The sequence below is a fragment of the Engystomops pustulosus genome, chromosome 3 (genome assembly GCF_040894005.1).
Source record: "Engystomops pustulosus chromosome 3, aEngPut4.maternal, whole genome shotgun sequence".
Classification (NCBI taxonomy): Eukaryota; Metazoa; Chordata; class Amphibia; order Anura; family Leptodactylidae; genus Engystomops; species Engystomops pustulosus.
The window spans coordinates 62,547,655-62,572,853 of record NC_092413.1 but is presented as its reverse complement, the minus strand read 5'-3'; the positions used below and the strand labels follow the sequence as shown (position 1 = coordinate 62,572,853).

At 40.6% G+C, this 25,199-nt stretch overlaps 1 protein-coding gene across 1 annotated transcript in view; it reads right to left on the bottom strand.

Moving 5' to 3' along the window:
* The window catches only part of ESR1 (estrogen receptor 1), a 467,840-nt gene that overhangs the window by 97,645 nt on the left and 344,996 nt on the right, over positions 1–25,199 (bottom strand). The window contains exon 5 of the mRNA XM_072140946.1: positions 8,705–9,031. Coding sequence (XP_071997047.1) covers positions 8,705–9,031 — 327 coding nt within the window. The remainder of the gene's footprint in view (positions 1–8,704; positions 9,032–25,199) is intronic.

Genomic DNA, 25,199 nt, shown 5'->3' with positions numbered 1-25,199 from the left:
AACAACGATGCCATTTCATTTCTGCAATCACTCAACCAAAATCCGTGGGGTATCTCCTTCACCATGGAGTACAGCGACTCTCACATCCACTTTCTTGATCTGAACTTAGAAAATAAACATGGACGAATCATCACCTCCACATACTTCAAAGACGTTGATACTAACAGTTACCTAAACTACGAGAGCTCCCACTTCCAGAAATGGAAAGACAATATACCATTCAGCCAGTATCGGCGAATCCGGAAAAACTGTACCGACACCTCCACTTTCAAGTCCCAAGCAACGATCCTAAAAAAACGTTTCCAAGAAAAAGGGTATCCTGCACATATTCTTAAAAATGCATACAAGAGGAGCTCCAAACTCACCCAGGAAGAATGTCTCACTACCAGAGCTAAAAATAAAGACCCGATCGATCTGCCGTTGGCATTCATCACGCGATACAACGACAAGCACAAACAAATCAAGGACATTCTCTATAAACATTGGCACATCCTAGAAGGTGATAATGTACTAAAGGAGATCATCCCCAAACACCCCAAGGTTACCTTCAGGAAAGCGGCCACTCTCAAGAATATTCTAGCCCCGAGCCAGATTAAACAACATGGGATCAAGAGAACAGTATCCACTGGACCAGTAGTCAACAGATGTGCCCAACCTCTATGCCTGTGTTGCCACAACATTAAACACAATGCTAATACCTTCCGGTCTAACACCACCTCTGAATGCTTTCAGGTTAAACACCATATGACGTGTCAGACCAAATATGTCATATATCTCCTGGAATGCCCCTGTGGACTCCAATATGTGGGGAGAACGACACAGGCCCTGAACAGAAGGATCAATGGCCACAGGGCAAACATAAAGAAGGGTTTCCAACTGCATGGGCTGTCTAAGCATTATCTCATGAGACATGCCAAGAATGAGAACTTGCTAACAATCATGCCTATCGACCATATTATGGAGGACGTCCACAACAGATATGAGACACTCTGCAAGAGAGAGGTCTTTTGGATTTTCAAACTTAATACCCTAAGCCCCACCGGTCTAAATGAAGTTACTGAGACTATCATTCATTGAATTCATTCCATTCTACCTCTCCCACTGCCCCAGACAATAATCCTACATTTAATCAGACCTCTCCCCCTTCCCCTCCTCTTCAAAAAATTTTAGTTTATTTTAGTTTATTTTATGTTATTCCCTCTTTCACTATATATATATAAATTTTTTTTTTTCTTTATTTAGAGACAATCCCTTTTTTTTTTTTTTTTTTTTCTTTATTTTATTCAGACACTCACACCTATAAATTTCCGCCAAAACAGGGGAACCTAGATCACTTCTCCAGCACAACAAGCCTAGGTGAGTCCCTCCAGACTTCTATTTAGACATCTATCACAACCAGCTACATAGACTATTGGCCCTCAACTAAACACAACTCCAGGGCCCCTCATCTTTAAGCCATCCGATGCATACTCTATGTCACAGGTCACTATATTTATGATTATGTTGTACTATATAATATTCCATGATTTTAACCAATTGGTTGTTTTTAGCCTATAGGTTTATTCATTTATATGTATATGTATGTATGTGTATATATATGTATATATATATTTTTATTTTTATCATGTATTATCTGTCTCTTCCACTTCCAATGTGATCACCAATTACCTTAGAGAAGGCCATAGGAATATTTATTTCCCTCAAATGTATCATTTCCTAACTTATATGAACTTTTTAAATCCTATGTTTTATTCTTTTTGGTATACCGAGCCTCTGCTTGCTATTCTCCTTTTTAACTTACCATAAATATTAAAATTAATTTATTTTTGTGTATTGTATTAGACCTGAGGAAGCACTCGTTGGAGTGCGAAACGCGTTGTCCTAAATATCTCTGAATAAAAGGAAACCTCTTACCCCTGATGACCAGCGCCTTTCTAACGTCCCATTTTTTACACATAGGGTGGCACAATTAGTGACCTACCCTCCAGCCCATTTGCTATACGCCCTTGTTACCCAACCTTGGGGCGAGGGTGGGGACGCGGCAGCGGTCACTTACCACATATGCCTGACCCAGCGTTGTGCCTGTCTCTAGCACAACCAGCAAAGGTGAGTACCCAATCTCACCCAAGAGCACCTCTTCCTCAAGAGCACCCCCGAACTAACCAAGGATAATCTCGCACTAGGTAGCGCTGTTTCTCTCTGTTCCTTTTTCTCTGCATGTCCACAGTGAAAACATCAAGCTGAAAGTAAAGGAATTAATTCTCACTACCGAGCTGTTTAACCCTTTCAGGACCTCGCCCTTTTTGTTTTTTCATTTTCATTTTTCACTCCCCACAATCAAAAATCAATAACTACCTTATATACTCGAGTATAAGCCTAGTTTTTCAGCACAAAAAAAATGTGCTGAAAACCCAAACTCGGCTTATGCTCGAGTAAAAAAAATATAGGTTTTACCAGGTTTTTCTGGTAAAATTAGAGGCCTCGGCTTATAATTGGGTCGGCTTATACTCGAGTATATACGGTATTTTATTTTTACACGTACAGAGCTGTGTGATGGCTTGTTTTCTGCATAACAAATTGCACTTCATAGAGATGGTATTTATTATTCCATGCTGTGTACTGGGATGTGGGAAAAAAATAAAAAATGCAGTGAAAATGGTGAAAAAATGCATTTGCACCATTTTCTTGTGGGCTTGAATTTAACGTCTTTCACTGTGCACAGGTCTACTTTATTCTTTGGGTCGGTGTGATCACGGGGATGACAAATTTGTATAGGTTTTATAAAGTTTTCATACATTTACAAAAATTAAAATAAATAAATTTTTCATATTTCAGTGTACAGAGCTGTGGGTGGTGTCATTTTTTGATTTTTTTATATTTTTCAAAATGGCAAAAAAGTGCCATTTTTTACTTTGGGTGCTATTTTACGGGGTTAAATGCAATGAAAAAACATTATTATATTTTTATAGATTGGACATTTTCGGACACGGCGATACCTAATGTGTTAGTGATTTTCACTGTTTATTTATAGTTATATCAGTTCTAGGGAAAGAGGGGTGATTAGAATTTTTAGGTTTTTTTATTATAAATTTTTTTATAATTTTTTTAATTTTTACTTTTACTATTTTTCATACTCCTTAGGGTACTTTAACCCTAGGTTGTCTGATTAATCCTACCATATACTGCCATACTACTCATTCATTGCAATGTGCTGATAGTAATGCTGATGTAATGAAAGGGTAAAAACGAGACCGCCTCGGGTCTTCGGAAGACCCGAGGCTGTCATGGTGATGGATCACCGCTCCCGAATAACGTCACGGGGAGAGACAAGATGGCGGCACGCATGATGTGCGGGTTACCAACCCACGATCGGTGCTAGTACCGATGGCAAGTGTTACCGGTAAGTCTTTGCTGCGATATGCAGTGAAGACTTACAGGCTATGGAGAGGGCTCAGCCCATGAGCCCACTCCATTCAAGTGCGCCCAACCCGTGACGTGCTATTACGTCATGGGTCGTGAAAGGGTTAAACACATTGGAAGATTAGATGTGACCTCATAGTCAGCTCCATAGACACAGACAATACAGACTGGAATATGCTTGTCTATGGGAGGGAGTAGCTAGATTTTTTTTATAAACTATGCAAAATGTGTTTATTAAGTATATATCAGTATATCAGTTTCACTAATGGTAGACATGTCCTACCAGATTTTAACTCTATACGCTGCAATTGCGGCAGAGTTAAAATCATGCTAATTTGCCTGGGGCGCTCCGGTTATGTCACCAGAGTGCCTTAGAGTGCTTAATTTTTTTTATTTATTCACTCCCACATTGTGCTAGCAGACTCATCTGGCATAGCCAGAGGCCTCAGGCTAATTTGAAGCATTCTAATAACTCTATACTGCTTCAATAATAAAAGAACTTCTTAGTAGGACAAGTCTACAATCAGTAAACTGATGGTACATGTTCTTCAACTAACTTAAGGTAGGAGTGCACAATAATGGCACATTTGAGCACACTCCTCTCTAGCAGCTCAGGTGTAAGTTGGAAATGAGATGCACTCTCCCAAAACTCAGCACTTTGTGATAATTTTTTATATTTTTTGTGGGGGATAGAGAGTGTTTTGAACATTTTAAATACTTTCTATTAAAAACATTATCAGCTTGTAACAGGCTGTAACATGCTCCTTACTAATAGCTTTATCTCTCTGTTGATAAGGAAGGTCTGTAGTCCAGCCAGACTAAGGGTTTATTTCTGTTCTACTTGTGTTTGTTAACACAGCTCTGAGCAGTGAATTTAACCCTTTGTGTTTTCTCCCTGGGAATGGTATTCTCTTTAAGAAGTATTTTCTAACAGAATTGTTTTGTTTTGTCTCTTACTTTCACTTTCTGCTTGCTAAAGAAAGATGGAATATCAGGCATTCATAAGATCTTCTGTTATGAAAAAGTGCTCATAGAATACTGTGGCCATGGAGAGAGCAGAAAGGGTTAAAACTCTCTGCTCAGGGTTATGCAATCAAACACAGGGAGATTAGATTTTAGCAGTTAGTCAGCCTCCATAGACACACACAATAAAAGCTGTAATAGGGATCTCTACAGTTACTAAGTTACAGTTACTGTTACTCTGCAGCCTGATTTAATAGAATCTAAGCAGAATTTCTTAAATTTCCAGCTCATTCCCCAGTAAACTTTTTAACCAGTCCTACTTTTTAGATCCACCCTATCAGACTTGTTTGCCCACTTCACCTGTGCATTACTGTAGTATACAATCCACCTTATTTAGCCTAACATTTCATTAGCCATTTTTCATCTTGGCTTTTCCATATGGTGAAACTAGTAGGGGCTGCTCTGATGTAGACAAGGGTTTAATTTGCTTAATTTTAAAAGATGACTCCCCCCCCCCCTCACCATGACAGCACCTCCAGAGAGAGGACAGGAAACCCAAAACTTTTAAAGGGCCGCCTCCTACTCTGTTCCTCAGTTTGGTTTCCTGTCCCAGCAGGTGACCCCCAAGGACCTTACTGAGGTCCTGATGGCTATCGGGCCAGAAGGGGAAAGCAGATGCTGGAGCTCCCCGTGTGGCTACTGCCTCCCCCTGTAGGGGCCTACCACAGAGCCGCTGCTGTTAATGTCACCTCTGCACAGAAGGCCTCAGCCTTTTTAGTAGACGCTTCGGTGGATGCATTAAGGCTATCAGCTAAATCCTCAGCTTTATCGAATTGCACTAGAAGGGCTCCCTGGCTTAAAAATTGGAAGGGGGATGTGTCTTCCAAGAACCATTTATGTGGTATTCCATGTGAAGGTGATTTTCTTTTCGGTTCTTCGCTAGACAGGATTCTAGAGAAAGCATTGTACTGGAAGAAAGGTTTCCCCGCTCCTAGTAGCCAAGGTAAATTCTTTTCGCCACTCCAGGAAATTCAGTTCCAGTCAGAGGCCGAAAGAAAGAAGAGAAGGAGTTGGAAGAGCTCCAAGAAATCAGGGGGTTTCTTGTTCAACCAGTCGTCCGACTCAAAAAGGAAGTCCGACTAGAAATGACGCCAGAAGGCTGGTGGGGGACAAGCTTTCTACCTTCTTTCAACAGTGGTAGATGATCTCAGGGAGCAAATTGGTCCTCAATATAATTCGGGTAGACATAAAATTGATATTCATCGCTCCCCCACCATCACGCTTCGAGGTCACAAGAGTCTCTATTGTGGCTGCACAGGAGGCTATGGAAGTAGAAATAAAGACCCTGTTACATAAAAATGTCCTGAGGCATATTCCGTGGCAAAAGGAAGGAACAGGTTTCTATTCCACACTTTTTCACATAAAAAAGCCAGACGGATCTTTAAGGACCATCATAAACTTAAAACCTCTGAAAAGTTCAATATGGAAACCATAAGGTCAACTATAATTATGTTATTCAAGGGGTGTTTTATGGTATAGGTGGTCCTGGTTGATGCCTACTATCATGTTCCCATACATCCTGACTCACAAAAAAGAGTAGCAGTGATGTTAGAAGGAAAAATTATTAATCTGCAATACCAAGCTCTTCCTTTCGGTGTAGCAGTGACACCAAGGGTCTTAATGAAAAGATGCAGTTGGCTCAGGTGCAAGAAACTCGTTGACTAGGATGGATGGTAAATCTGAAGAAGTCCTTTCTAGTCCCTTCTCAGTCTTCTTCGGTGTTCTTAGTGGTTCACCTGGACTCTGCCTGCCAAAAATCTTTCCTCCCAGTAGGGAAGATAGAGAAGAAGTCCAAACAGATCCAAACAGTAGTGAAATCCCTTCTAAAAGACCCATTTCCCACTATAAGGAAAGTTATTTTCCACAGTAGTGATACCTGCAGTACCATGGGCTCAGTTCCATTCTCGACCCCTGCAGTTACACATGTTAAAGATCTAGAATTGCTCTGTCTACAGCCTCAGGAGGTCCAGGGCTCCCTAGACTGGTGGCTAGTAGAGGAGAACCTTCAGAAAGGAGTGTCCTGGAGGCAAAATAAGGCCTTTGTCTTTAGTGACAGATGCAAGCCAGTGGGGTTGCGGAGTGCAGCTGTTTCAGGGCTCTCGGGGACAAGATTGTTTGTGTACCTTATTCCCTATGCCTTTCGTGCACCGTTAGATGCACTCCTCAGGGGAAAAAACAGCAGTAAGTTGCGGTGTGTCCTAAGTCTTAATCACAGCGACTCTCCTGATTCCTATATGCAGGCGTTGGCCCTATAAGATTCCTTTTTTGCTTGGTCGAGTGTGAGCAGTGGCTCCACTCTGCCTGGATCAGGCTGTCTACACACTAGGTTAGTGTCTGGCGTCGGCGCCATATTTTGTGAGCCCAGTTTTCCACCCAGAGGTCAGCCATCCACACTTGACAGACTGGAATCTGAGATGCTGATTTTAGCTAAGAAAGGGCTTTCTAAGAATGTTAGAGAGTAGGAAGCCAGTCACCTCAAATATCTATTTTAGAGTGTGGAAGGCTTTTTCTCAATTTTGTCAAGAGCCGGATTTTGACTTGGATCACCCTAATATCTCTAAGATCCTAGATTTCCTGCAGAAAGTGGTAGAAAAGAGGTTAAAACCAGCTACGCTTAAAGTTCAGGTTTAGGCCTTGAGTGCACTGTTTGAGAAGCCCCTGGCCTCCCATCACTGGGTGTTTATTAGAGCAGCCTCCCGTATTGCCCCTTTCAGGAGGTGTACGGTTCCTCCCTGGGATCTTTCCCCAGTATTGAACTCGCTGATGAAAGAACCTTTGAGCCCATAGAAGATGGTTAACGCTATAGACAGTTTTTTTTGGCCAGAAGATCTCAGCCCTGTCCTGTAGGACTCCCTATACCAAAGTTCTGGACGATAGGGTGGTGTTGGTGACTGATCCAGCTTTTTTTCCTAAAGTTGCTTTTAAGTTTCATAGAACTCAGGAGATAGTTTTGCCAACATTTGGCACAAATCCCTCATCTGATAGGGATAGAGATTTAGGACGGTTGCCTTTTTCTTTTATTCGGAGGAAAAGCAAAGGGAAAGAAGGCTTCCTCAAGTACATTCACTAGGTGGATGAAGTTGGCCATTTCCGCAGCCTATACTCAGGCAGATCTCCCATTCCCAGTAGGGTTAAGTTCCCATTGCACTAGGGCACTCTCCTCCTCCTGGGCAGAGTTTAGAGAGGTCTTGGTCACTCAGATCTGTCAGGCTGCTACATGGTCATCCCCGCACTACACTTCAGGTACTACAGGTTGGATGTGGCGGGTGCTCATGAGCTATCATTTGGTAGAAGGGTTCCTTCCACTGTTGGCCCACCCTAAGATATTTTCTATTATATTCTCTCTGGTGGGTGCTGTCGTGGTGAAGGGGGAAAGCATAAATTACTTACCGGTAATGTTGTTTCCTTGGAACCAAGACAGTACCATGTATTACCCCCCTTAGTTATTTTAGAGTTCATCCTTCCTCACGTGGTGCAGTACGATAAGTTGGGGTTATGAAAATGTTTTTCTTGTTTCTTGATCATGTTTCAGGTGACACACACCAGCATGGATTTGTGTATGATGTACAATAGTGCACCCATGTGGTAAATTTCCTTTAAGTCACAAGAAGTTCAGATAGCCTCAGCTTTTTTCAACTCTTCCATTGACATGAAGTCGATCTGACCAATGCTCCATTCAAGAAATGAGTTGGAAGTCAATAGACCTTCAACCTTATGATAGGTATGGGTCCCCTGAGATGGGACAACCACTTTAAAGTCATTCATCATAAATAGTAATAGTTAAAATAGTAATCAGCGTTCTGAACTTATCTGGATTTAAAATGGTATGAAAGGTGTTAAAAGGTGGAAATATGCCTTGGGCTATATCAAATATGCAAATGATTACTATATTTTCAACAAACATGGGTTTATAAATAAAATGTGTTCTATGTATATTTTATCAGAGAAAAATATTTAAACTTATTAGGCTTCTTTCCTTCTGCCACAATCCTTACTAAATTGCTAACTCTACCTACTGTTATTTTAAAATGAATAATGTTCAGTACTTCTATATAATTTTCTGTATAATGCTGCTACAGCTAAGAGAGCAAGGTAAGGAAACTGAATCTCATTTGTATCTCAAGTCGTAAATCATCAGGAAATTTGGTATTCCCCAAGTACACACATGATAGCTTATCTTGTTGGTTTTCTTTAAAATTTCCCAACATTAAGGACAGGTTATTTAAGTAGACTGATCGAAGTTAATTTCCTAAAAACGTACCTGGCACTCGTTTGGCCCAATTAATCATGTGCACTAGCTCCTTATCTGCAAGGTTTGTGAGCAGTGTCATCATAGAGGCTTCACTGAGAGGTTTAGTTGAGTCATGCTCCGAATAAACAATCGGTGGCTCAGCTTCCATTAAGGCACTGATTAGCTGTTCTGCTGTCAAAGACAAAACTGGGCTCAACTTCATGCTTTTAACAGTGGGGTTGACCCAAATGGATGCTGTCCTTATTTCAGATGAATTCCCATCAGCCTTTTGCTCCTGCTCATCTTTCTGACGTTTGTGTTTCATCATGCGTCCTCCTCTCCGGTCTTTCCTGATACCTTAAATGAAATATAGACATTATCAATACATTACCATTTACCAATAATACATTATGTTTTCAGGTCACATACTAATCTTTGTGTCCACATACACAATTATGGACCCCATGGCTGCGAAAAAAAGTGAAATATTGAAATAAGATTAATAGAACTCGCCAAGTATAAGCATGTATTATTGATGATCTTGTCATGAACAAACTTCATAATCTGTAGAGATTTAAAAAAATTTTCTCTAGAAAATAGTGATCCCCTAACTTTCAAGGTGATTATAAATTTATAAATGGTCCAACAAAAGTATTGTGAAAAATGTTAAAATGTTAAAACTATTTTCTTGTCACCTTTTAATAGTTTATTCTCAATGCTGAATAAATCTAATCCTTTTGATATTTCCACCATGCCTCTTATCAATTTTGTGGCTCTTCTGTATATCCTCTCTAACTCCATCCTTGGACTGGTGCCCAGAACTGAACAGCAGATTCCAGGTGTGGTTGAATCAATGCTTTGTAAAGTAGTAATATTACATCACCATGCTGAATGTTGACTTTCAGACTACTTATCTCACAACCCACTCCATCTCTGAACATGGGACGAGCATCGTATTATGGACAATTATCTGGACTATCTCGTACATACATTTTACTTGCAACCATCTTTTATATTTTTAGTTATACAGATTTCAGAATTATTTTGTTAGCATTTGGTAAATCCTCTCTCGACTTTCAAAACTTACTGAACTTACTGAATATTTTTGGGCATGCTCTTGATAAGATTCAAGCATGTTTTGACCAATATCTGATCCCAGGGTTCACTCTGGGTAATGTTGGGAACCAATCAAGCAACTGTACTTCATCGTCAATGTATACTTTGGGTCACTGTATGCTGCTGGAACACTAAGTTGTTTTTTTTTCATACCCAGTACACGAGTGTATGAAGTAGGATACTAAAGTAGAGCTCATCACCATTGACCCTGGTCAGGTATACAATGCCTTTGGCTCTGAAACAATTGTATATCATCAGATTTCCTCCACCAAACTTGACTTTTCCTTCATTTTTTTTAAACCATTACTGACTTGTGTCATGTGCATCACACAGTGCTTTCACGGACATCATTGATCACACTTTTCAAAGCAAAGAGGTGACCTCCACATAGGGGCTTCGCTAGGTCAAAAGATCCATGGCCTGTTCCCCAGATCTTTTGGCGTGTGCCCCAAATGTCCCGGGTCAGGACACTCTTCCTGCTGCCAGGGCTGATTTCCTCAGTCTGTACCCTGTAGTGGTGAACAGAGCCATTCAGAGCCATTCAATCAGCTCACTATAGCTCCCGGGAGCAGGAGACGCCAGGTGATGATGTCACCATGCCTCAGTGCTGCAGAGAACAGCAAGAAGCTGGAAAAGAGTATAGGGGAGGGGAGAGAGGAACAATGAGGGGACTTGGCCCTATGGGGGACATTGCTGATGGCTCTGGGGGACAATACAGGGGGCTGTGGGGACAAAACAGAAGGCTCTGGGAACAATACAGGGGGTTATGGGGACAATACGGGGGGCTGTGGGGACAATACAGGGGGCTGTGGGGACAATACAGGGGGCTGTGAGGACAAAATAGGAGGCTCTGGGGACAATACAGGGAGCTGTGGGGACAATATAGGGGGACTGTGGGAGACTTCTTAGTGAAGGGTCTGGGGGACATTACAGGGGGCTCTAAAAACAATACAGGGCGTTGTGGGGGACATTACAGTTAGCTCTGGGGACATCCCTGGGGCCTGTGAAGAAATTAGGGGGCTGTCGGGACCTTACAGGGGGCTCTGGGGGACAATATAGGGGGGCATGGGGATATAACAGGGAACTCTGGGGACATCCCTTGAGCCTGTGAGGAAATTAGGGGGGCTGTGGGGAGTCATTACTGGGCACTGTGGGGGGACATTTCTGGGTACTGTGGGGGTCTGGACTACTTAACTTTGGACTAAGACCAGTGTCTGAGGGGAAGGGAAGGGTGTAGGCGTGGGATTTAGTTTAGTATAGTATATAGTGTTTGTTAGTATATATTTATTTTAACAAAAAACGGGTGTGGGATGTGATGTGTGTGGGGTGGTTTGGTATTGGCGGGTGTGGGGTGCATTTATGGTTATTTATGTTTATTTGTGGGTGTGGCTTGTCTTTGTTTATTGGTTTGGTTTAGGATATGATAATCGGTTGGGTGGGGGTTGTGGTATTTGGTATTTAGTGTTTATTCATTTTGGTGTATTTTAAGTTATTGTTTGCGCTAGGTGGGAATGGGGCTGGACCAGCAGGTAATTTATTGTATATATTGTATATTATGTTTGGTTTGTGTTATATATTACAGGGAGCTCTGGGGACATCCCTGGGGCCTGTGAGGAAGTTAGGGGGGCTGTAGGGAGACATTACTGGGCACTGTAGGGGGTCTTCTTAGTGGGGTCTGTGAGGGACATTACAGGGGAGCTGTGGGGGATCTGACAGGGGGGCTCTGAGGAGACTACAAGGGCAGTGTTAGAGGGGGTCCTGTGAACATTAGAGGGGAGCTGTGGGGGAAATTACAGGGATCTCTTTGGACATTACAGGGGGTCTGTGGGCAACATTAGAGGGGGCTCTGTTGACATTACAGGGGGACTGTGGGGGACATTGAAGGGGGATTTTTAGACTTTACAGGGGGATGGTGGGGGGCATTGGAGGGGGATCTGTGGACATAACAAGGGTCTCTTTGGACATTACAGGGGGGCTGTGAAGGACATAACAGGGGGCTCTTTAGACATTGCAGGGGGCTGTGGGGGCCATTAGAGGAGGCTCTGGAGAACTTCTTAGTGGGGACTGTGTGGGACATTACTGGGGGCTGTGAGGACATTAGGGCACTGTGCGGGACTTCTTAGTCGGGAGTGTGCAGACAGTACTTAGTGTAGGTATTATTAGGAGAGGTGCTCCTTTATATGGACATGATTAGGCAGGGCATCATTTACTTTAGGGTCACATTGAAGGAAAATTAGTGGGGGGGGGGCACAGGTATAGATGTATATATAGGTTTTATGGCTTTTACAATGTTATATTAGTTTCTGTATTCTGTAAAACTGTAATTTCAGGAGGACTTTGTGTATCTGTAGGCCCCTTTCACATGATTTTAGCTATGGCGGTATGCTAACAGCAGCTAACATACGCCCACCATAGGGGACCATTGTTCATGGTACTGTGAGCACACTTGTGTGTCACCATAAAAATATATCTTCCCTAAGAATGTGAGGACTGGTCAACCCTCCACCTCTCAAGCCAAGCAGTCCTGATCTGGTCATAGAAAATATGTATGTGAAAGGGTCCTTACCATAAAGGAGGTAGAGTGTTAGGGGTAGCAGCAAGATAACACTGTTAAGGGGCCAAGATGTAGGGACAATGAAGAAAATAAGATGTCTATGTGGTTAACTCCACAGGGAGGACACATGGCTGAGGAGGAGGCATGGTGATGTTGGGCCTAAGGGAGAAGAAAGAGAACATATCACCTTCAGTAACTGGATGAAAGGTAGGGATTTCTCCTGTGGTTTCTGGAGTTGTACATGTTGGGTACAGTAGTTATAGGCCCAACCACACATAAAGGGGGTAATGTACAGGAGTGGGCATTAGTGAAAGTTCGATACACGTGCATTGAGGCCTGTGTCCCGGATCTTTTACAACAGTAGCAGCGCCCCTGCCTCCACTGTCAAATTTGTCATATCAGAACTGTTAGATCATGTCTGGATGGATGGCCTTGAGCTTATATTCTTCATAGAACTCACCTAATGCATATTTCCAATTTTCTGAGGCTATAGACCAACATTGATGAGCTGGATGATGGTACTTCTCTTTTTTTTACATATTCATGGCTGCTCTTTATGAGAACAGGTTTTATTTTGTAGTTAACAAGAAGAAAAAAGGAGCAATGCAGTAGCATTATAGTACAGTATAATATAGTTACATAACAATAAATTGCATAAATAAATATATGTTAAATAGTTGAAAGTCAAACTAGTGGTATGAGGTAGCTAAGATAATTGTTTATAAAATGATGGTACAATGGATGGTCAGATGTGGAGCTTGAAAGTAAAAAGTTTAAAACATTGTTACCCTTTTGCAGATCAGTGTATGTTGCATGCTTAATATTACGACCGAGATGAAAAACCTTACATTGAACCTCATTTGGTAATTGGATGCCTAATACTTAATGTGGCCACTGCATATTGCAGCAAAGACTTACCGGTAACACCCGCGATTGGTGCTAGCACCGATCGCGGGTGTTATTACAGCGATCGCTGCCAGCAAAGCTGCCGGCAGCCTCAAAAAGATAGTGACGTCATCGGCACTGTAGTACTGTACTGTAGTATGGCAGTATTTGATAGGATCGATCAGACAACCTAGGGTTAAAGTACCCTAGGGAGTCTGAAAAATAGTAAAAATAAAAATTAAAAAAAGTTAAAAAAAAAAAAATTATAATATAACAAAACTAAAAATTCAAATCACCCCCCTTTCCCTAGAACTGACATAAATATAAATAGTAAAATTCATAAACACATTAGGTATCGATGCATCCAAAAATGCCCAATCTATCACAATCTATTAACGATTTTTCAATGCGTTTAACCCCGTAACGGAAAATAGCGCCCAAAGCCCAAAGTGATCAAAAGGTCATACAGTCCTAAAAATGATATCATTGAAAATATTATCAAATGTTGCAAAAAATGACACCCCTAACAGCTCTGTACAACAAAGTATAAAAAAGTCATTAGCGCCAGAAGATGGCAAAATCAAAAAAAAAAAAATTGTACAGGAGGTTTTTCATTTTTGTAAATGTATGAAAACATTATAAAACCTATACAAATTTGGTATCCCCATAATTGTACCAACCCAAAGAATAAAGTAGACATGTCATTTGGGGTTCTCAGTGAAAACCGTAATATCCAAGCCCACAAGAAAATGGCACAAATGCGTTTTTTCAACATTTTCACTGCATTTGGAATTTTTTTCCCGCTTCCCAGTACATGGCATGGAATATTCAATGCCATCACTATGAAGTGCAATTTTTTACGCAGAAAACAAGCCATCACACAGCTCTTTACGTGTAAAAATAAAAAAGTTATAGATTTTTGAAGGTGGGGAGTGAAAAATGGAAATGACAAAACAGGAAAGGGCCCGGTCCTTAACCGGTTAAATCAACTTTATCTTATATCCCCATATACATTACCTGGCATCAGAGGGTGCATGTCCTGCTTGGCCCGCCCCTCCCATCTACTCCTCCCCATGGCTTATGCCTCCTTACTACTCAGAATAAGATGCACACAAAATGGATATATAGAAAACTATCAGTGCACTAAATAGTTACTAGGGATTTATAAGAACCTGTCATTAGCTGTAATTGTGAAAAAGTGGTGACACTTTAAATATAGCCCAACCCAACTGAATACATCATAATAAAGGACCAGCCCCTTGCTGAATTTACTCTGAACTCCTCTGAATACTTTGATATAGTTCCTCCTAACCCAATTCATTATGATGAAAAGACCATGAAATTCATAATACGAACTCCCACCCTGCTCAATTTATTAAGTCTTCCAACACCCTCCCCATTCTTAAGCATCCCTAAATTATATGGTAAATGAATGTACATGAGCCAGAGGTTTGGATTTTATGCTTAACACACCAATTGGCCAAATAGTTTGGCATTCATTGCAGTATCTGGCAGACAATACTACTGAAACATGCTTAAAAAGGTTAGGGGTAATAAGACTGCACAAGAAGGGTCTTTAGTATTGATAACCTCCACGACACATTCATTTATCATTCATTTTGGGTTTTTCAAATTCTAACAACCACGTACTAAAAATTTTGAGAAAAAAAAGCATTTTTTGAAATGAATATCAGGTATCATGATTTTCTAAAAAGGGTGCATTAAATATTTGTGGTTTACCAGCTACTGGAAAATGGAAATGCTTTATTAAGGTTGCCCTCCTTGGCTTGGGTTTGCAACCGACTGCTGTGATTGATGTGCTTAGATTCCATGAGAGGTTCTGGTCTTCAAAATTCAAAGCTTTCCAGACTTGAGGTCTGCTTAATATCAAGAATTAATAACAGGAACACACCTTAAGCTCCCACAATCAGTTTCTCTTGTGTACGTGAAGAACTGTATAGTAATTAGCTACTTTCAGCAGGATAATGCGCCATGTCATAAAGCTGGAATCATCTCAGACTGGTTTCTTGAACATGACAATGAGTTCACTGTGCTCAAATGGCCTCCACAGTCACCAGATCTCAAGAAACCAGTCTGAGATGATTCCAGCTTTATGACATGGTGCATTATCCTGCTGAATGTAGCCATCAGATGTTGGGTACATTGTGGTCATAAAGGGATGGACATGGTCAGCAACAATACTCAGGTAGGCTGTGGCGTTGCACCGATGCTCAATTGGTACCAAGGGGCCCAAAGAGTGCCAAGAAAATATTCCCCACACCATGACACCACCACCACCAGCCTGAACCGTTGATACAAGGCAGGATGGATCCATGCTTTCATGTTGTTGACACCAAATTCTGACCCTACCATCCGAATGTCGCAGCAGAAATCGAGACTCATCAGACCAGGCAACGTTTTTCCAATCTTCTACTGTCCAATTTCGATGAGCTTGTGCAAATTGTAGCCTCAGTTTCCTGTTCTTAGCTGAAAGGAGTGGCACCCGGTGTGGTCTTCTGCTGCTGTAGCCCATCTGCCTCAAAGTTCGACGTACTGTGCGTTCAGAGATGCTCTTCTGCCTACCTTGGTTGTAACGGGTGGCGATTTGAGTCACTGTTGCCTTTCTATCAGCTCGAACCAGTCTGCCCATTCTCCTCTGACCTCTGGCATGAACAAGGCATTTCCGCCCACAGAACTGCCGCTCACTGGATGTTTTTTCTTTTTCGGACCATTCTCTGTAAACCCTAGAGATGGTTTTGCGTGAAAATCCCAGTAGATCAGCAGTTTCTGAAATACTCAGACCAGCCCTTCTGGCACCAACAACCATGCCACATTCACAGGCACTCAAATCACCTTTTTTCCCATACTGATGCTCGGTTTGAATTGCAGGAGATTGTCTTGACCATGTCTACATGCCTAAATGCACTGAGTTGCCGCCATGTGATTGACTGATTAGAATTTAAGTGTTAACGAGCAGTTGGACAGGTGTACCTAATAAAGTGGCCGGTGAGACATATATATATATCATGTTGCCTGAAGCAAGAGGCTCAGCTCGCCTCATGGCTGTTGCACCTCTGAGTAGCGCATAGAAGTGAGCAACCACAGGGATTTGTTGACAAATGGTGTGCATTTATATTAACTTTTTAAGGACGCATTTTTTGTATTCTGAGATGTTGCTTTATATGGTTACTTCTTTCGAACACTGTTACTTATCAAAATGATTCTAAGATTGTTTTTTTCCTCACATGTTGTACTTCATTGTAGTGGTAAATGTTGGCTGATAGGTTTTGCATTTATTTACAAAAAAAAAAGAAAAAATTATGAATTTTTTGAAAAATGTGTTATTTTTGAAATTCGAAATAATCGCGTTTTCAGGCAGATAGATTTACCACCTAAATAAGTTGCTGAATAACATTTCCCATATGTCTATTTTACATTTTAATCATTTTTGAAATGTCTGGATAATTTATTTTGATGTCACGCGGCTTACAAATTGAATATCGGTTTTCCGTATTTTCAGAATTTACTATTGGGGGATATTTACTGTTTTTAATGAAATCTTAAATATTTTGCATTAAAACCCCCTATATAATCAACCCATTTTCAAATCTGCACCCCTCAAACTATCAGAGACAGCTTTTAGGAAGATTGTTAACTCCTTGAGATCTTCCTAATAATTAAATCAAAATGGATGTGAAATTCAGAAGGTCAAATTTTGTCGATTATATGTTTATTTAGCCCTAAAATTTACCATTTCCAAAAGATAAAGAGAGAGAACTCATCATACAATTTGTCATGAAATTTCTCCCGAGTACAGAGACCCCCCACATGTGTCTGTTACTTTTATGGGCACACAGCGAGGTACAGAAGGTAAGGAGGGCCCTACAGCTGCCAGGGTTTTAGTTTTCTCATTGGCCCCTTTTGTAGGCTGCAACATTTTTGCTTTTTCATTATTGGGGCCATGTGATGGCATTTTTTTTGTGTGGGATGAGATGCTTTTTCCAGTGTTACCATTTTGGGGTTGGTATCCCCTATTGTTTAAAATTTATGAATTTTTTTTGCGGTCAGGAATATAAAAGCATCAATTCTGTACTCCGTATAGACTAATAATCATGTAATCTTTATTCTATGGGTCAATACAATTACAGGGATACCATACATGAATATTTTTTCTTAGGTCTTACTAAATTTACCAAACAAAACCATTAATGTGGGAAAAATGTATCATTTTTGCATTGCCATCTTCCAAGTAGCATAACATTTTTACTTTTTTGGCTATTTAGCTAGTTGATGGTCTGTTTTTTGCAGGACATGTTGTACTTTGCAACAGTATCATTCTGGACTAAATATGTTTTTTGATCACTTTTTATTGCATTTTTTGTGGGAATCAATAGCTAAAAATTATAATTTTTGGTAGGTTGTTAACAGTTTTTTTTTTAACAGCGTTCATTATGCGGGTTCAATACTTATTAACTTTTATTCTATAAATTGTTATGGATGTGGTGATACTATATATGTGGCATTTGTATTATGATTTAGACTTTTTTAGTGTTATGTCTCTTTATATGTTTTGGGGATTATGGGCATTTTTATTGATTTATTGCTTTATTTTTTATTGACTAACATTTAACTTTTTTACTAGTTCCACCATGAGACATAAACAAGCAATCATTTGATTGCTTGTTTATAATTATACTCTGCAATACTGATGTATTGCAGAATATTAGCAGTGTCAGCCTATGTCTTTTAGATGACATCAGAGACGCCATCTTCCATGCACTGCCTGCAGGCAGCCCTGGGGTGTTGATCGCACCCCAGGACCGCCATAGGAATGATCAGCACTTCCCCGAAGGCGGCGCGGGTGGGCCGATTGTGGGGGAAAGACCCCCTCAAAGGCAGGTTAAATGCCATGGTCGCACTGACCATGGCATTTAACGGGTTAAACACCCACAATCTGAGCCCATGCCAACCGCGGGCGTTACACTAGGGTGTCTGCTTCCAGTGTATCCTGATGCCGGTTCGGCTCATATCAGATATATGGGATGCTGAACGTTAAGTCACTAAGTTAATTCGATATATCGGACGCAGAGCGTTAACAGGTTAACACTTCCAGCTTCCAGCATTTCATGGAGGTAAAAAACAAACACTTGGCTGATTGTTCTTAAGTACAGGCAGTCCCCGGGTTACATACAAGATAGGGTCTGTAGGTTTGTTCTTAAGTTGAGTTTGTATGTAAGTCGGAACTGTATAGTTTATCATTGTAATCCCAGCCAGAACTTTTTTGGTCTCTGTGACAATTGCATTTTAAAAATGTTGGGTTGTCATAAGAATCAATATTAACAATAAAGCTTCATTACAGACACATTTGATAACTGTTAAAGGTGATCATTGTAGCCTAGGACTAAAGTACAATAAATTACCAATACCCAGAGGTCCGTTTGTAACTAGGGGTCGTATGTAAGTCGAGTGTTCTTAAGTAGGGGACCGCCTGTACTGTCACTAGGTGTCAGTGGAGAGTTAAGCTACATAGTGTTCATCAGTCCAGTGTTTTCTCTATGTGACTGACTAAAAACATCAGGTTTACTAATGACAAACAGATTAATAATAACATGGGTACCAAATATTAACCCATGTTAGGGGCTCAAGCTTGGGTGTCTCCTCAGGTTTTGTCTCCCACTACAGTAAGTAGACTCATCAAAATTAAATATCTTGGAACCAGTCAGGGTATCTATCTATAAGGACAATTGTCCACCCATTCCCTGCTGCTGGTTGTCTGGAAGCCACTCTTTATCATATGTCTGCCGATCCAAGGGTACATAGTGTTAACACTACAATAACTACCATTTCCCTCATTACAAGGTCTGATCCTGACCTCACTATCCCTGCAGACAATGGCCCACATTAATTGAAAACTGTGAAAACTGCACTATATTCAGTTTTCTTCAGTAGTAGTGCTCAGTGCGCCAAATTCATGATTTGTGGTGCTCGTTCTTCATGAATCTGGCACCCTGTGCACTGGCCCAACAGAGTGCACCAATTTTTTTTTGGTGCACCTTTAAAGTTATTTGCCCATGAAAGAAAATTCTCAAATTTCAATTGCCTAGTGATGTTTACACAATAAAGATACTTTTTAATCCCTTACTTTCCAATTTTACTCAGTTTTACTATGTTGTTTTGTTGTTTTAGCTCCTATTACTTAGTGATATTCAGCGTAAAATCTCAGAGTGTGGACGGGGCGACTACTACTAGTTTCTGACACAGTCGGCTTTGGTTAATTTCTGCTCTATCATACTATCAGATCTACTGTGCCTCCCTCCCCCTTCTCAAATAAAGAACTTATCTGCCTGTAGCTTGTAGCTCTCCTCTTGCTGCTGCTGTTGTTTGCCAGCAGGAAGTCAGTGTGTGAACTTGTCCTGGAATGCAGGGGGAGGGGCCGCTGCAAGGAGCAGAAGGAGATGGAGATCAGGTCCAGATGGATGCCGACACTAAAGTCAGAAGATTCAGGGTTGGAAACCAAGAGCAACTGAAATTGTGTACACCAGGACTGATAGAGACAGGATGGAAACATATCTTTGAAATGCTGTATTTTTGTTAACAACAGTGAATTAGAGAATGTGTTATTTTGTTATCCTGAGTTTAATTAGGAAACTTGTCTTCGTGGGAATACCCCTTTAACAAGGCGTGTGCAACACATTTCTGTAAGACTTTGGATGTTAAATGTGGTGCATGATCCCCCGGAGCACTGGAACTCCCATTTCAGTGCAGAATTTTGTGTCGCGTCAGGTATAGTGCAGCATTCGCCGCAAAGTGACGCAATGCAATTGTTTTGCGTGCACCACAAATGTGTCTCAGACACTTCTTAAATACCTGTGCAAGCAGTTTGCAACAAAAAGGATGTGCAAATCCGCCAGAAAACTGATGCAAGTAAATGTGGGCCAATGACTATATATAGTTATATATTTGTATCTTATATATATTTATAGAACTGTGACAAGATTCTCTTTTGTCTGGTAGTCCTTGTATGTCACAAAATCTTCTTTTGTATCTTTCTTATTGTCAACATTTCTCAACCGATTTAAAACCAACATTATGTCATTTTGTCTTTTAACATTTAAATCACTTTCCAAAAGCTCTATGCTATTAACCAAAAGACTTTTGGAAGTGGCTCCATGCAGTAGATCTACGATACATGTTTATCATATCATCTTATAACAATTGTTATAGATATTACTGCCAAGCAATAGACGCTTATTGTCAATGTGGCGCCTCAAATCCAAGATTAGTATAAAGAAAAATAAAATGAAGCAATTAAAATCATTTTATGGGTTTAAAATGCCATATATTTGTTCTTCATGAATATAAGAAAAAAGTCTCATAAATGAAATAAATTTTTTTTAACCATAAATCATACCCAAAACAAGAAATCAATGGTATTAATCATGGTCCATGAACAACCTTGTTACTTTTAGTTTATGGCTGTGGGGAGAAAGGTTATCCTCATGTTTTTTAGATATCTGCACATGGACATCTACAAGAAGTTTGTTACAACATTTGTGCTAAGATCTTCTACTTAAAAACAGTGATACAAATTATTGAAATACCGTATTTTCCTGGTGATAAGGCGCACCGGACTATAAGGCGCATTACGAATAAAGGCCTTATATGGAATAATTCCATATATAAGTCGCAACGGACCATAAGCCGCAGGGTTAGGAGGAGGTCCGGGGGCTTGGTTTGAAAACTGAGCAGAGAGGTCGCAACCAGCGACTCTCCACAGACCCGACAACCCGACAAGAGGTGAATGGTCTCCCCAGGGAAATGGGGAAGGGGGTCCGTTCAGGTGGAGGAGGGCAGCGGACCCTACTTACATAGGTCCCCGCTACCGGAGACAGCAGATCTCCAGCGGGAACTGCAGACCACGCGGCACGAACAACAGGCGCCATAGCGTGAACCAACTTCTGCCGCATGGTCTGCAGTTCCCGCTGGAGATCTGCTGTCTCCGGAAGCGGGGACCTATGTAAGTAGGGTCCGCTGCCCTCCTTTAGTCACTGCCCTCCTCCATACATAAGGCGCACCGGACTATAAGGCGCACTTTGGATTTCTAAGGAAATCTTAGGTTTTTATGTGTGCCTTATAGTCCGGAAAATACGGTAACTTCCAAAATAAAACACAATCTGTGCTATAATCTTGTGACAAAGGGCCTGTACACACAAAAATACATTTAGGCCCACATATAACAAAATCTCCTATATTACAATATAGCTTTACATTCAGTGTCATCCGAAAAGTCATTCAAACATCAGAAAGTATTCTGGATGCTTAACTCACTCAGGCTCTGCATTAACAAAGACTCCTGTAGTCTTCACAACTGCACAAAAAAGATCTCCTGAAAGCCAATACAGGCAGTCCCCAGGATATGTACAGGATAGGTTCTGTAGGTTTGTTCTTAAGTTGAATTTGTATGTAAGTCGGAACTGTATATTTTATAATTGTAACCACAACCAATTTCTTTTTGGTCTCTGTGACAAATGGATTTTAAAAATGTTGTGTTGTCATAAGAACCAGGATCAAGAATAAATATTAACTACAGACACATTTGATAACTGTTATAGCTGTTATAGTTTATTGTAGCCTAAGGCTAAAGTGCAGTAAATTACCAACATCCAGAGGTCCGTTTGTAACTAGGGGTCGTCTGTAAGTCGGGTGTTCTTAAGAAGGGGACCGCCTGTATACCGTTTAAAAATTCTTCACATTTATTTCCACGGAACAAACAGGTGTGAACCGCAATGTTTCAGAGGTAACTCCTCCTTCTTCAGGCATGCGCAGTAGAGGTACGTATATATATCAACTCTAGTCAATTCTACATTCTGAATCCATACTACTAAATATAAAATATAATTTCCTATAATTATCTATACTATTTATACAACATAAAATGAAACTATAAAATTGCATTGTTCATTTAACCCCTTAAGGAGGCAGCCATTTTACAGCTTAAGGCTCAGCCCCATTTTTTGTATTCTGACATGCGTTGCTTTAAATGGTTATAACTTTTGAATATTGTTATCAAAGCGATTCTGAGTTCGTTTTTTCCCCCACATGTTGTACTTCATTTTAGTGGTAAATTTTGTCTGCTAAGTTTTGCGTTTATTTACAAAAAAAAAGAAAAAATGATGAATTTTTAAAAAATTGCCATTTTTAAAATGCATATGTCTACTTTACATTTTCATAATTTTTGAAATGTCTGGATAATTTATTTTGATGTCGCACCGCTTACAAATCGAATATCGATTTTTTTGCATTTTCACAATTGACTATTTTGGGGATAAATACTGTTTTGAATAAAAAATTTAAATATTTAGTGTTAAAAACCCCTTTATAATCAACCCATTTTCAAATCTGCACCCCTCAACTATCAGAAACAGCTTAGGAAGCCCTTAACCCCTTGAGATCTTCATAGTAGTTTAATCAAAATGGAGGTGAAATTTACAATGGTCAAATTTTGTCGGTTGCCCTAAAATTAGATTAAAAAAAAAGAGAAAAAGAGAAAACCCATCTTAAAATTTATTATGCAATTTCTCCGAAGTACAGAGACCCCCCCCTCCCCGCATGTGGCCGTTACTTGTTTTATGGGCGCACAGCGATGAGATGCTTTTTCCAGTGTTACCATTTGGGGGTTGGTATCCCCTATTGTTGAAAATTTATGAACTTTTTTTTGAGGTCAGGAGGAGAAAAACATCAATTCTGTATTGGATTTTTAACTTTTTTTTTGCTGTTCACCGCATAGCCTAATAATCATGCTATCTTTATTCTATGGGTCGATACGATTACAGGGATACCATACATGAATATTTTTTCTTATGTTTTACTAAATTTGCCAAACAAAACCCTAATGTGGGGAAACATTTTTACTTTTTTGGCTACAGAGCTGGTTGATGGCTTGTTTTTTGTGGGACATATTGTTTTTTACAACACTATCATTATGGTGTACATGTTTTTTGATCACTTTTTATTGCATTTTTTGTGGGATTAAATAATTTTTGGCAGGTTTTTAAAGTTTTTTTTTACAGCGTTCATTGTACGGGTGCAATAATTATTTACTTTTATTCTACGGGTTGTTACAGAAGTGGTGATATTAAATATGTGGGGTTTGTGTTATGATTTAGACTTTTTTGTGCATTATATGTCTCTTTATGTGTTTTGGGTCTTATGAGCATTTTATTAATTTATTAATTTATTTTTTACTTTTTTATTAGTACAAGCAATGAACATGAACGAGCAATCATCTGATCTTGATAATACTCTGCAATACTGATGTATTGCAGGGTATTAGCAGTTTCAGCCTGATCGGACCCCAGGGCTGCCATAGCAATGATTGGGGCCCCCCGAAAATGGCTCGGGGGGGGGATGATCGTGGTGGAAAGACCCCCCAAAGGCAAGTTAAATGCTGCAGTCACCCTGACCGCGGAATTTAACAGGTTAAACACCTGTGATCAGAGCCCACTCTGACAACGGTTGTTACTCGGGGATGTCAGCGGTTTATCATTGCTATCACCTCGCGACCCCCAAAGCCGGCTCGGCTCCAGTGGAGAGCCAAACCAGCATTGGCGAGGCACCCTACTAGAACGTCCCAAAGCACTAATCATGGGAGACCACGCAGTACTAGTATGGTGCAGAGCGCTAAGGGGTTTCTAAAATGATTAAAGTCAAACCAAAGTGCTGCTTTCTGCAATTTGCAGAATGACAGAATGGGCAGCGGTGAGGACTTGGTGACAGAATATCTGAGGGGTGATAATGATGCCCTAGACTCAACATGAATCAAAGGCTATGATAGTTCAGAGGAAGAGATGGTGGTTACAAAGCCCTAGGTAGCCAGCAGAAGATGCAGAAGGGTGCAAAGGTGCATGAGGTAGCTTGTACCCACGACGTGGCCTGTTACCCCCCAGCAGCCCAGCGATGAGCACATATAGCCCATCCCGGAGGATCGTTCTAGTGTGGAATTTTTCAAGCAATGTGCAGAAGACAAAACATGTGTCATTTATACCCTGTGCAGTCAGTCTCTGAAGTAAGCAGTGATCTGAGCACTATGTGAACAAGCCTCGATAAACAAAACATGAGCTGCAGTGGATGATACACAAAGAAAAAAACCATTGTAACGCCTGTGGCTCCCTATGCTGCTTTGGTTGTCTAAGCCCGTAGCACCGCCTCCCAAGCGACAAGGTCACCTATCTTCCTGCAAAGGGAGGATGTGACACCACCAAGCCTGTCCACACTATTCCAGGTAAGGGTTCAGAATTGCTGTGGTGAATATAATTCCACCACCAAGGATTGCAGGACATCACTAATTGCCTCCCTGTACTACATCTGTCTGGGAAAAAGTCCACACACCACCAAAAGTAGGTAAAAATTCCTTCCTAACCCCAACCTATCAACTGAATTTATTTTTTACAGAAACCAAAACTGTTTGCAAAAACATAAACTACGGGACTCTTTCTTTGCAAGTCAATCACCCTTATTAGTGATGAGGTTCAGGGAGTAAGAGTTCTCCTTTGGGAGACTGCTAATTAAGGTTGCCTTGTAAGCGTGTGGAAACTTATAGTCATGGACACTTTACTAGGGGATTCTGGTAAAATATGTACATACGTTTTCCAGGATGAGATAAGGAAAACCACACCTCTTTTAGCTACTCTGTAATTCAGCTCCCTTGACATCAAGCATGATCTACAAGAGGCCTTATGACATTAATACCAACCAAACCAGAAGGAACATATTCCCCATTTTATTATAAGCAATAACTAGCCTCTACCTTCTTTAGTTTTTTCTATCCCTTCTATCAATCCACATATCACATGTCTCGGGTTCCGTCCTAGGCACAGGCTTGCTCCTCCAGACTATGGGCCCATACCCTGATCAGGCAGAACAGGCGAGGAAGAATGCCGGAACTGTTTTACAATATCCCTTATGGCCAAA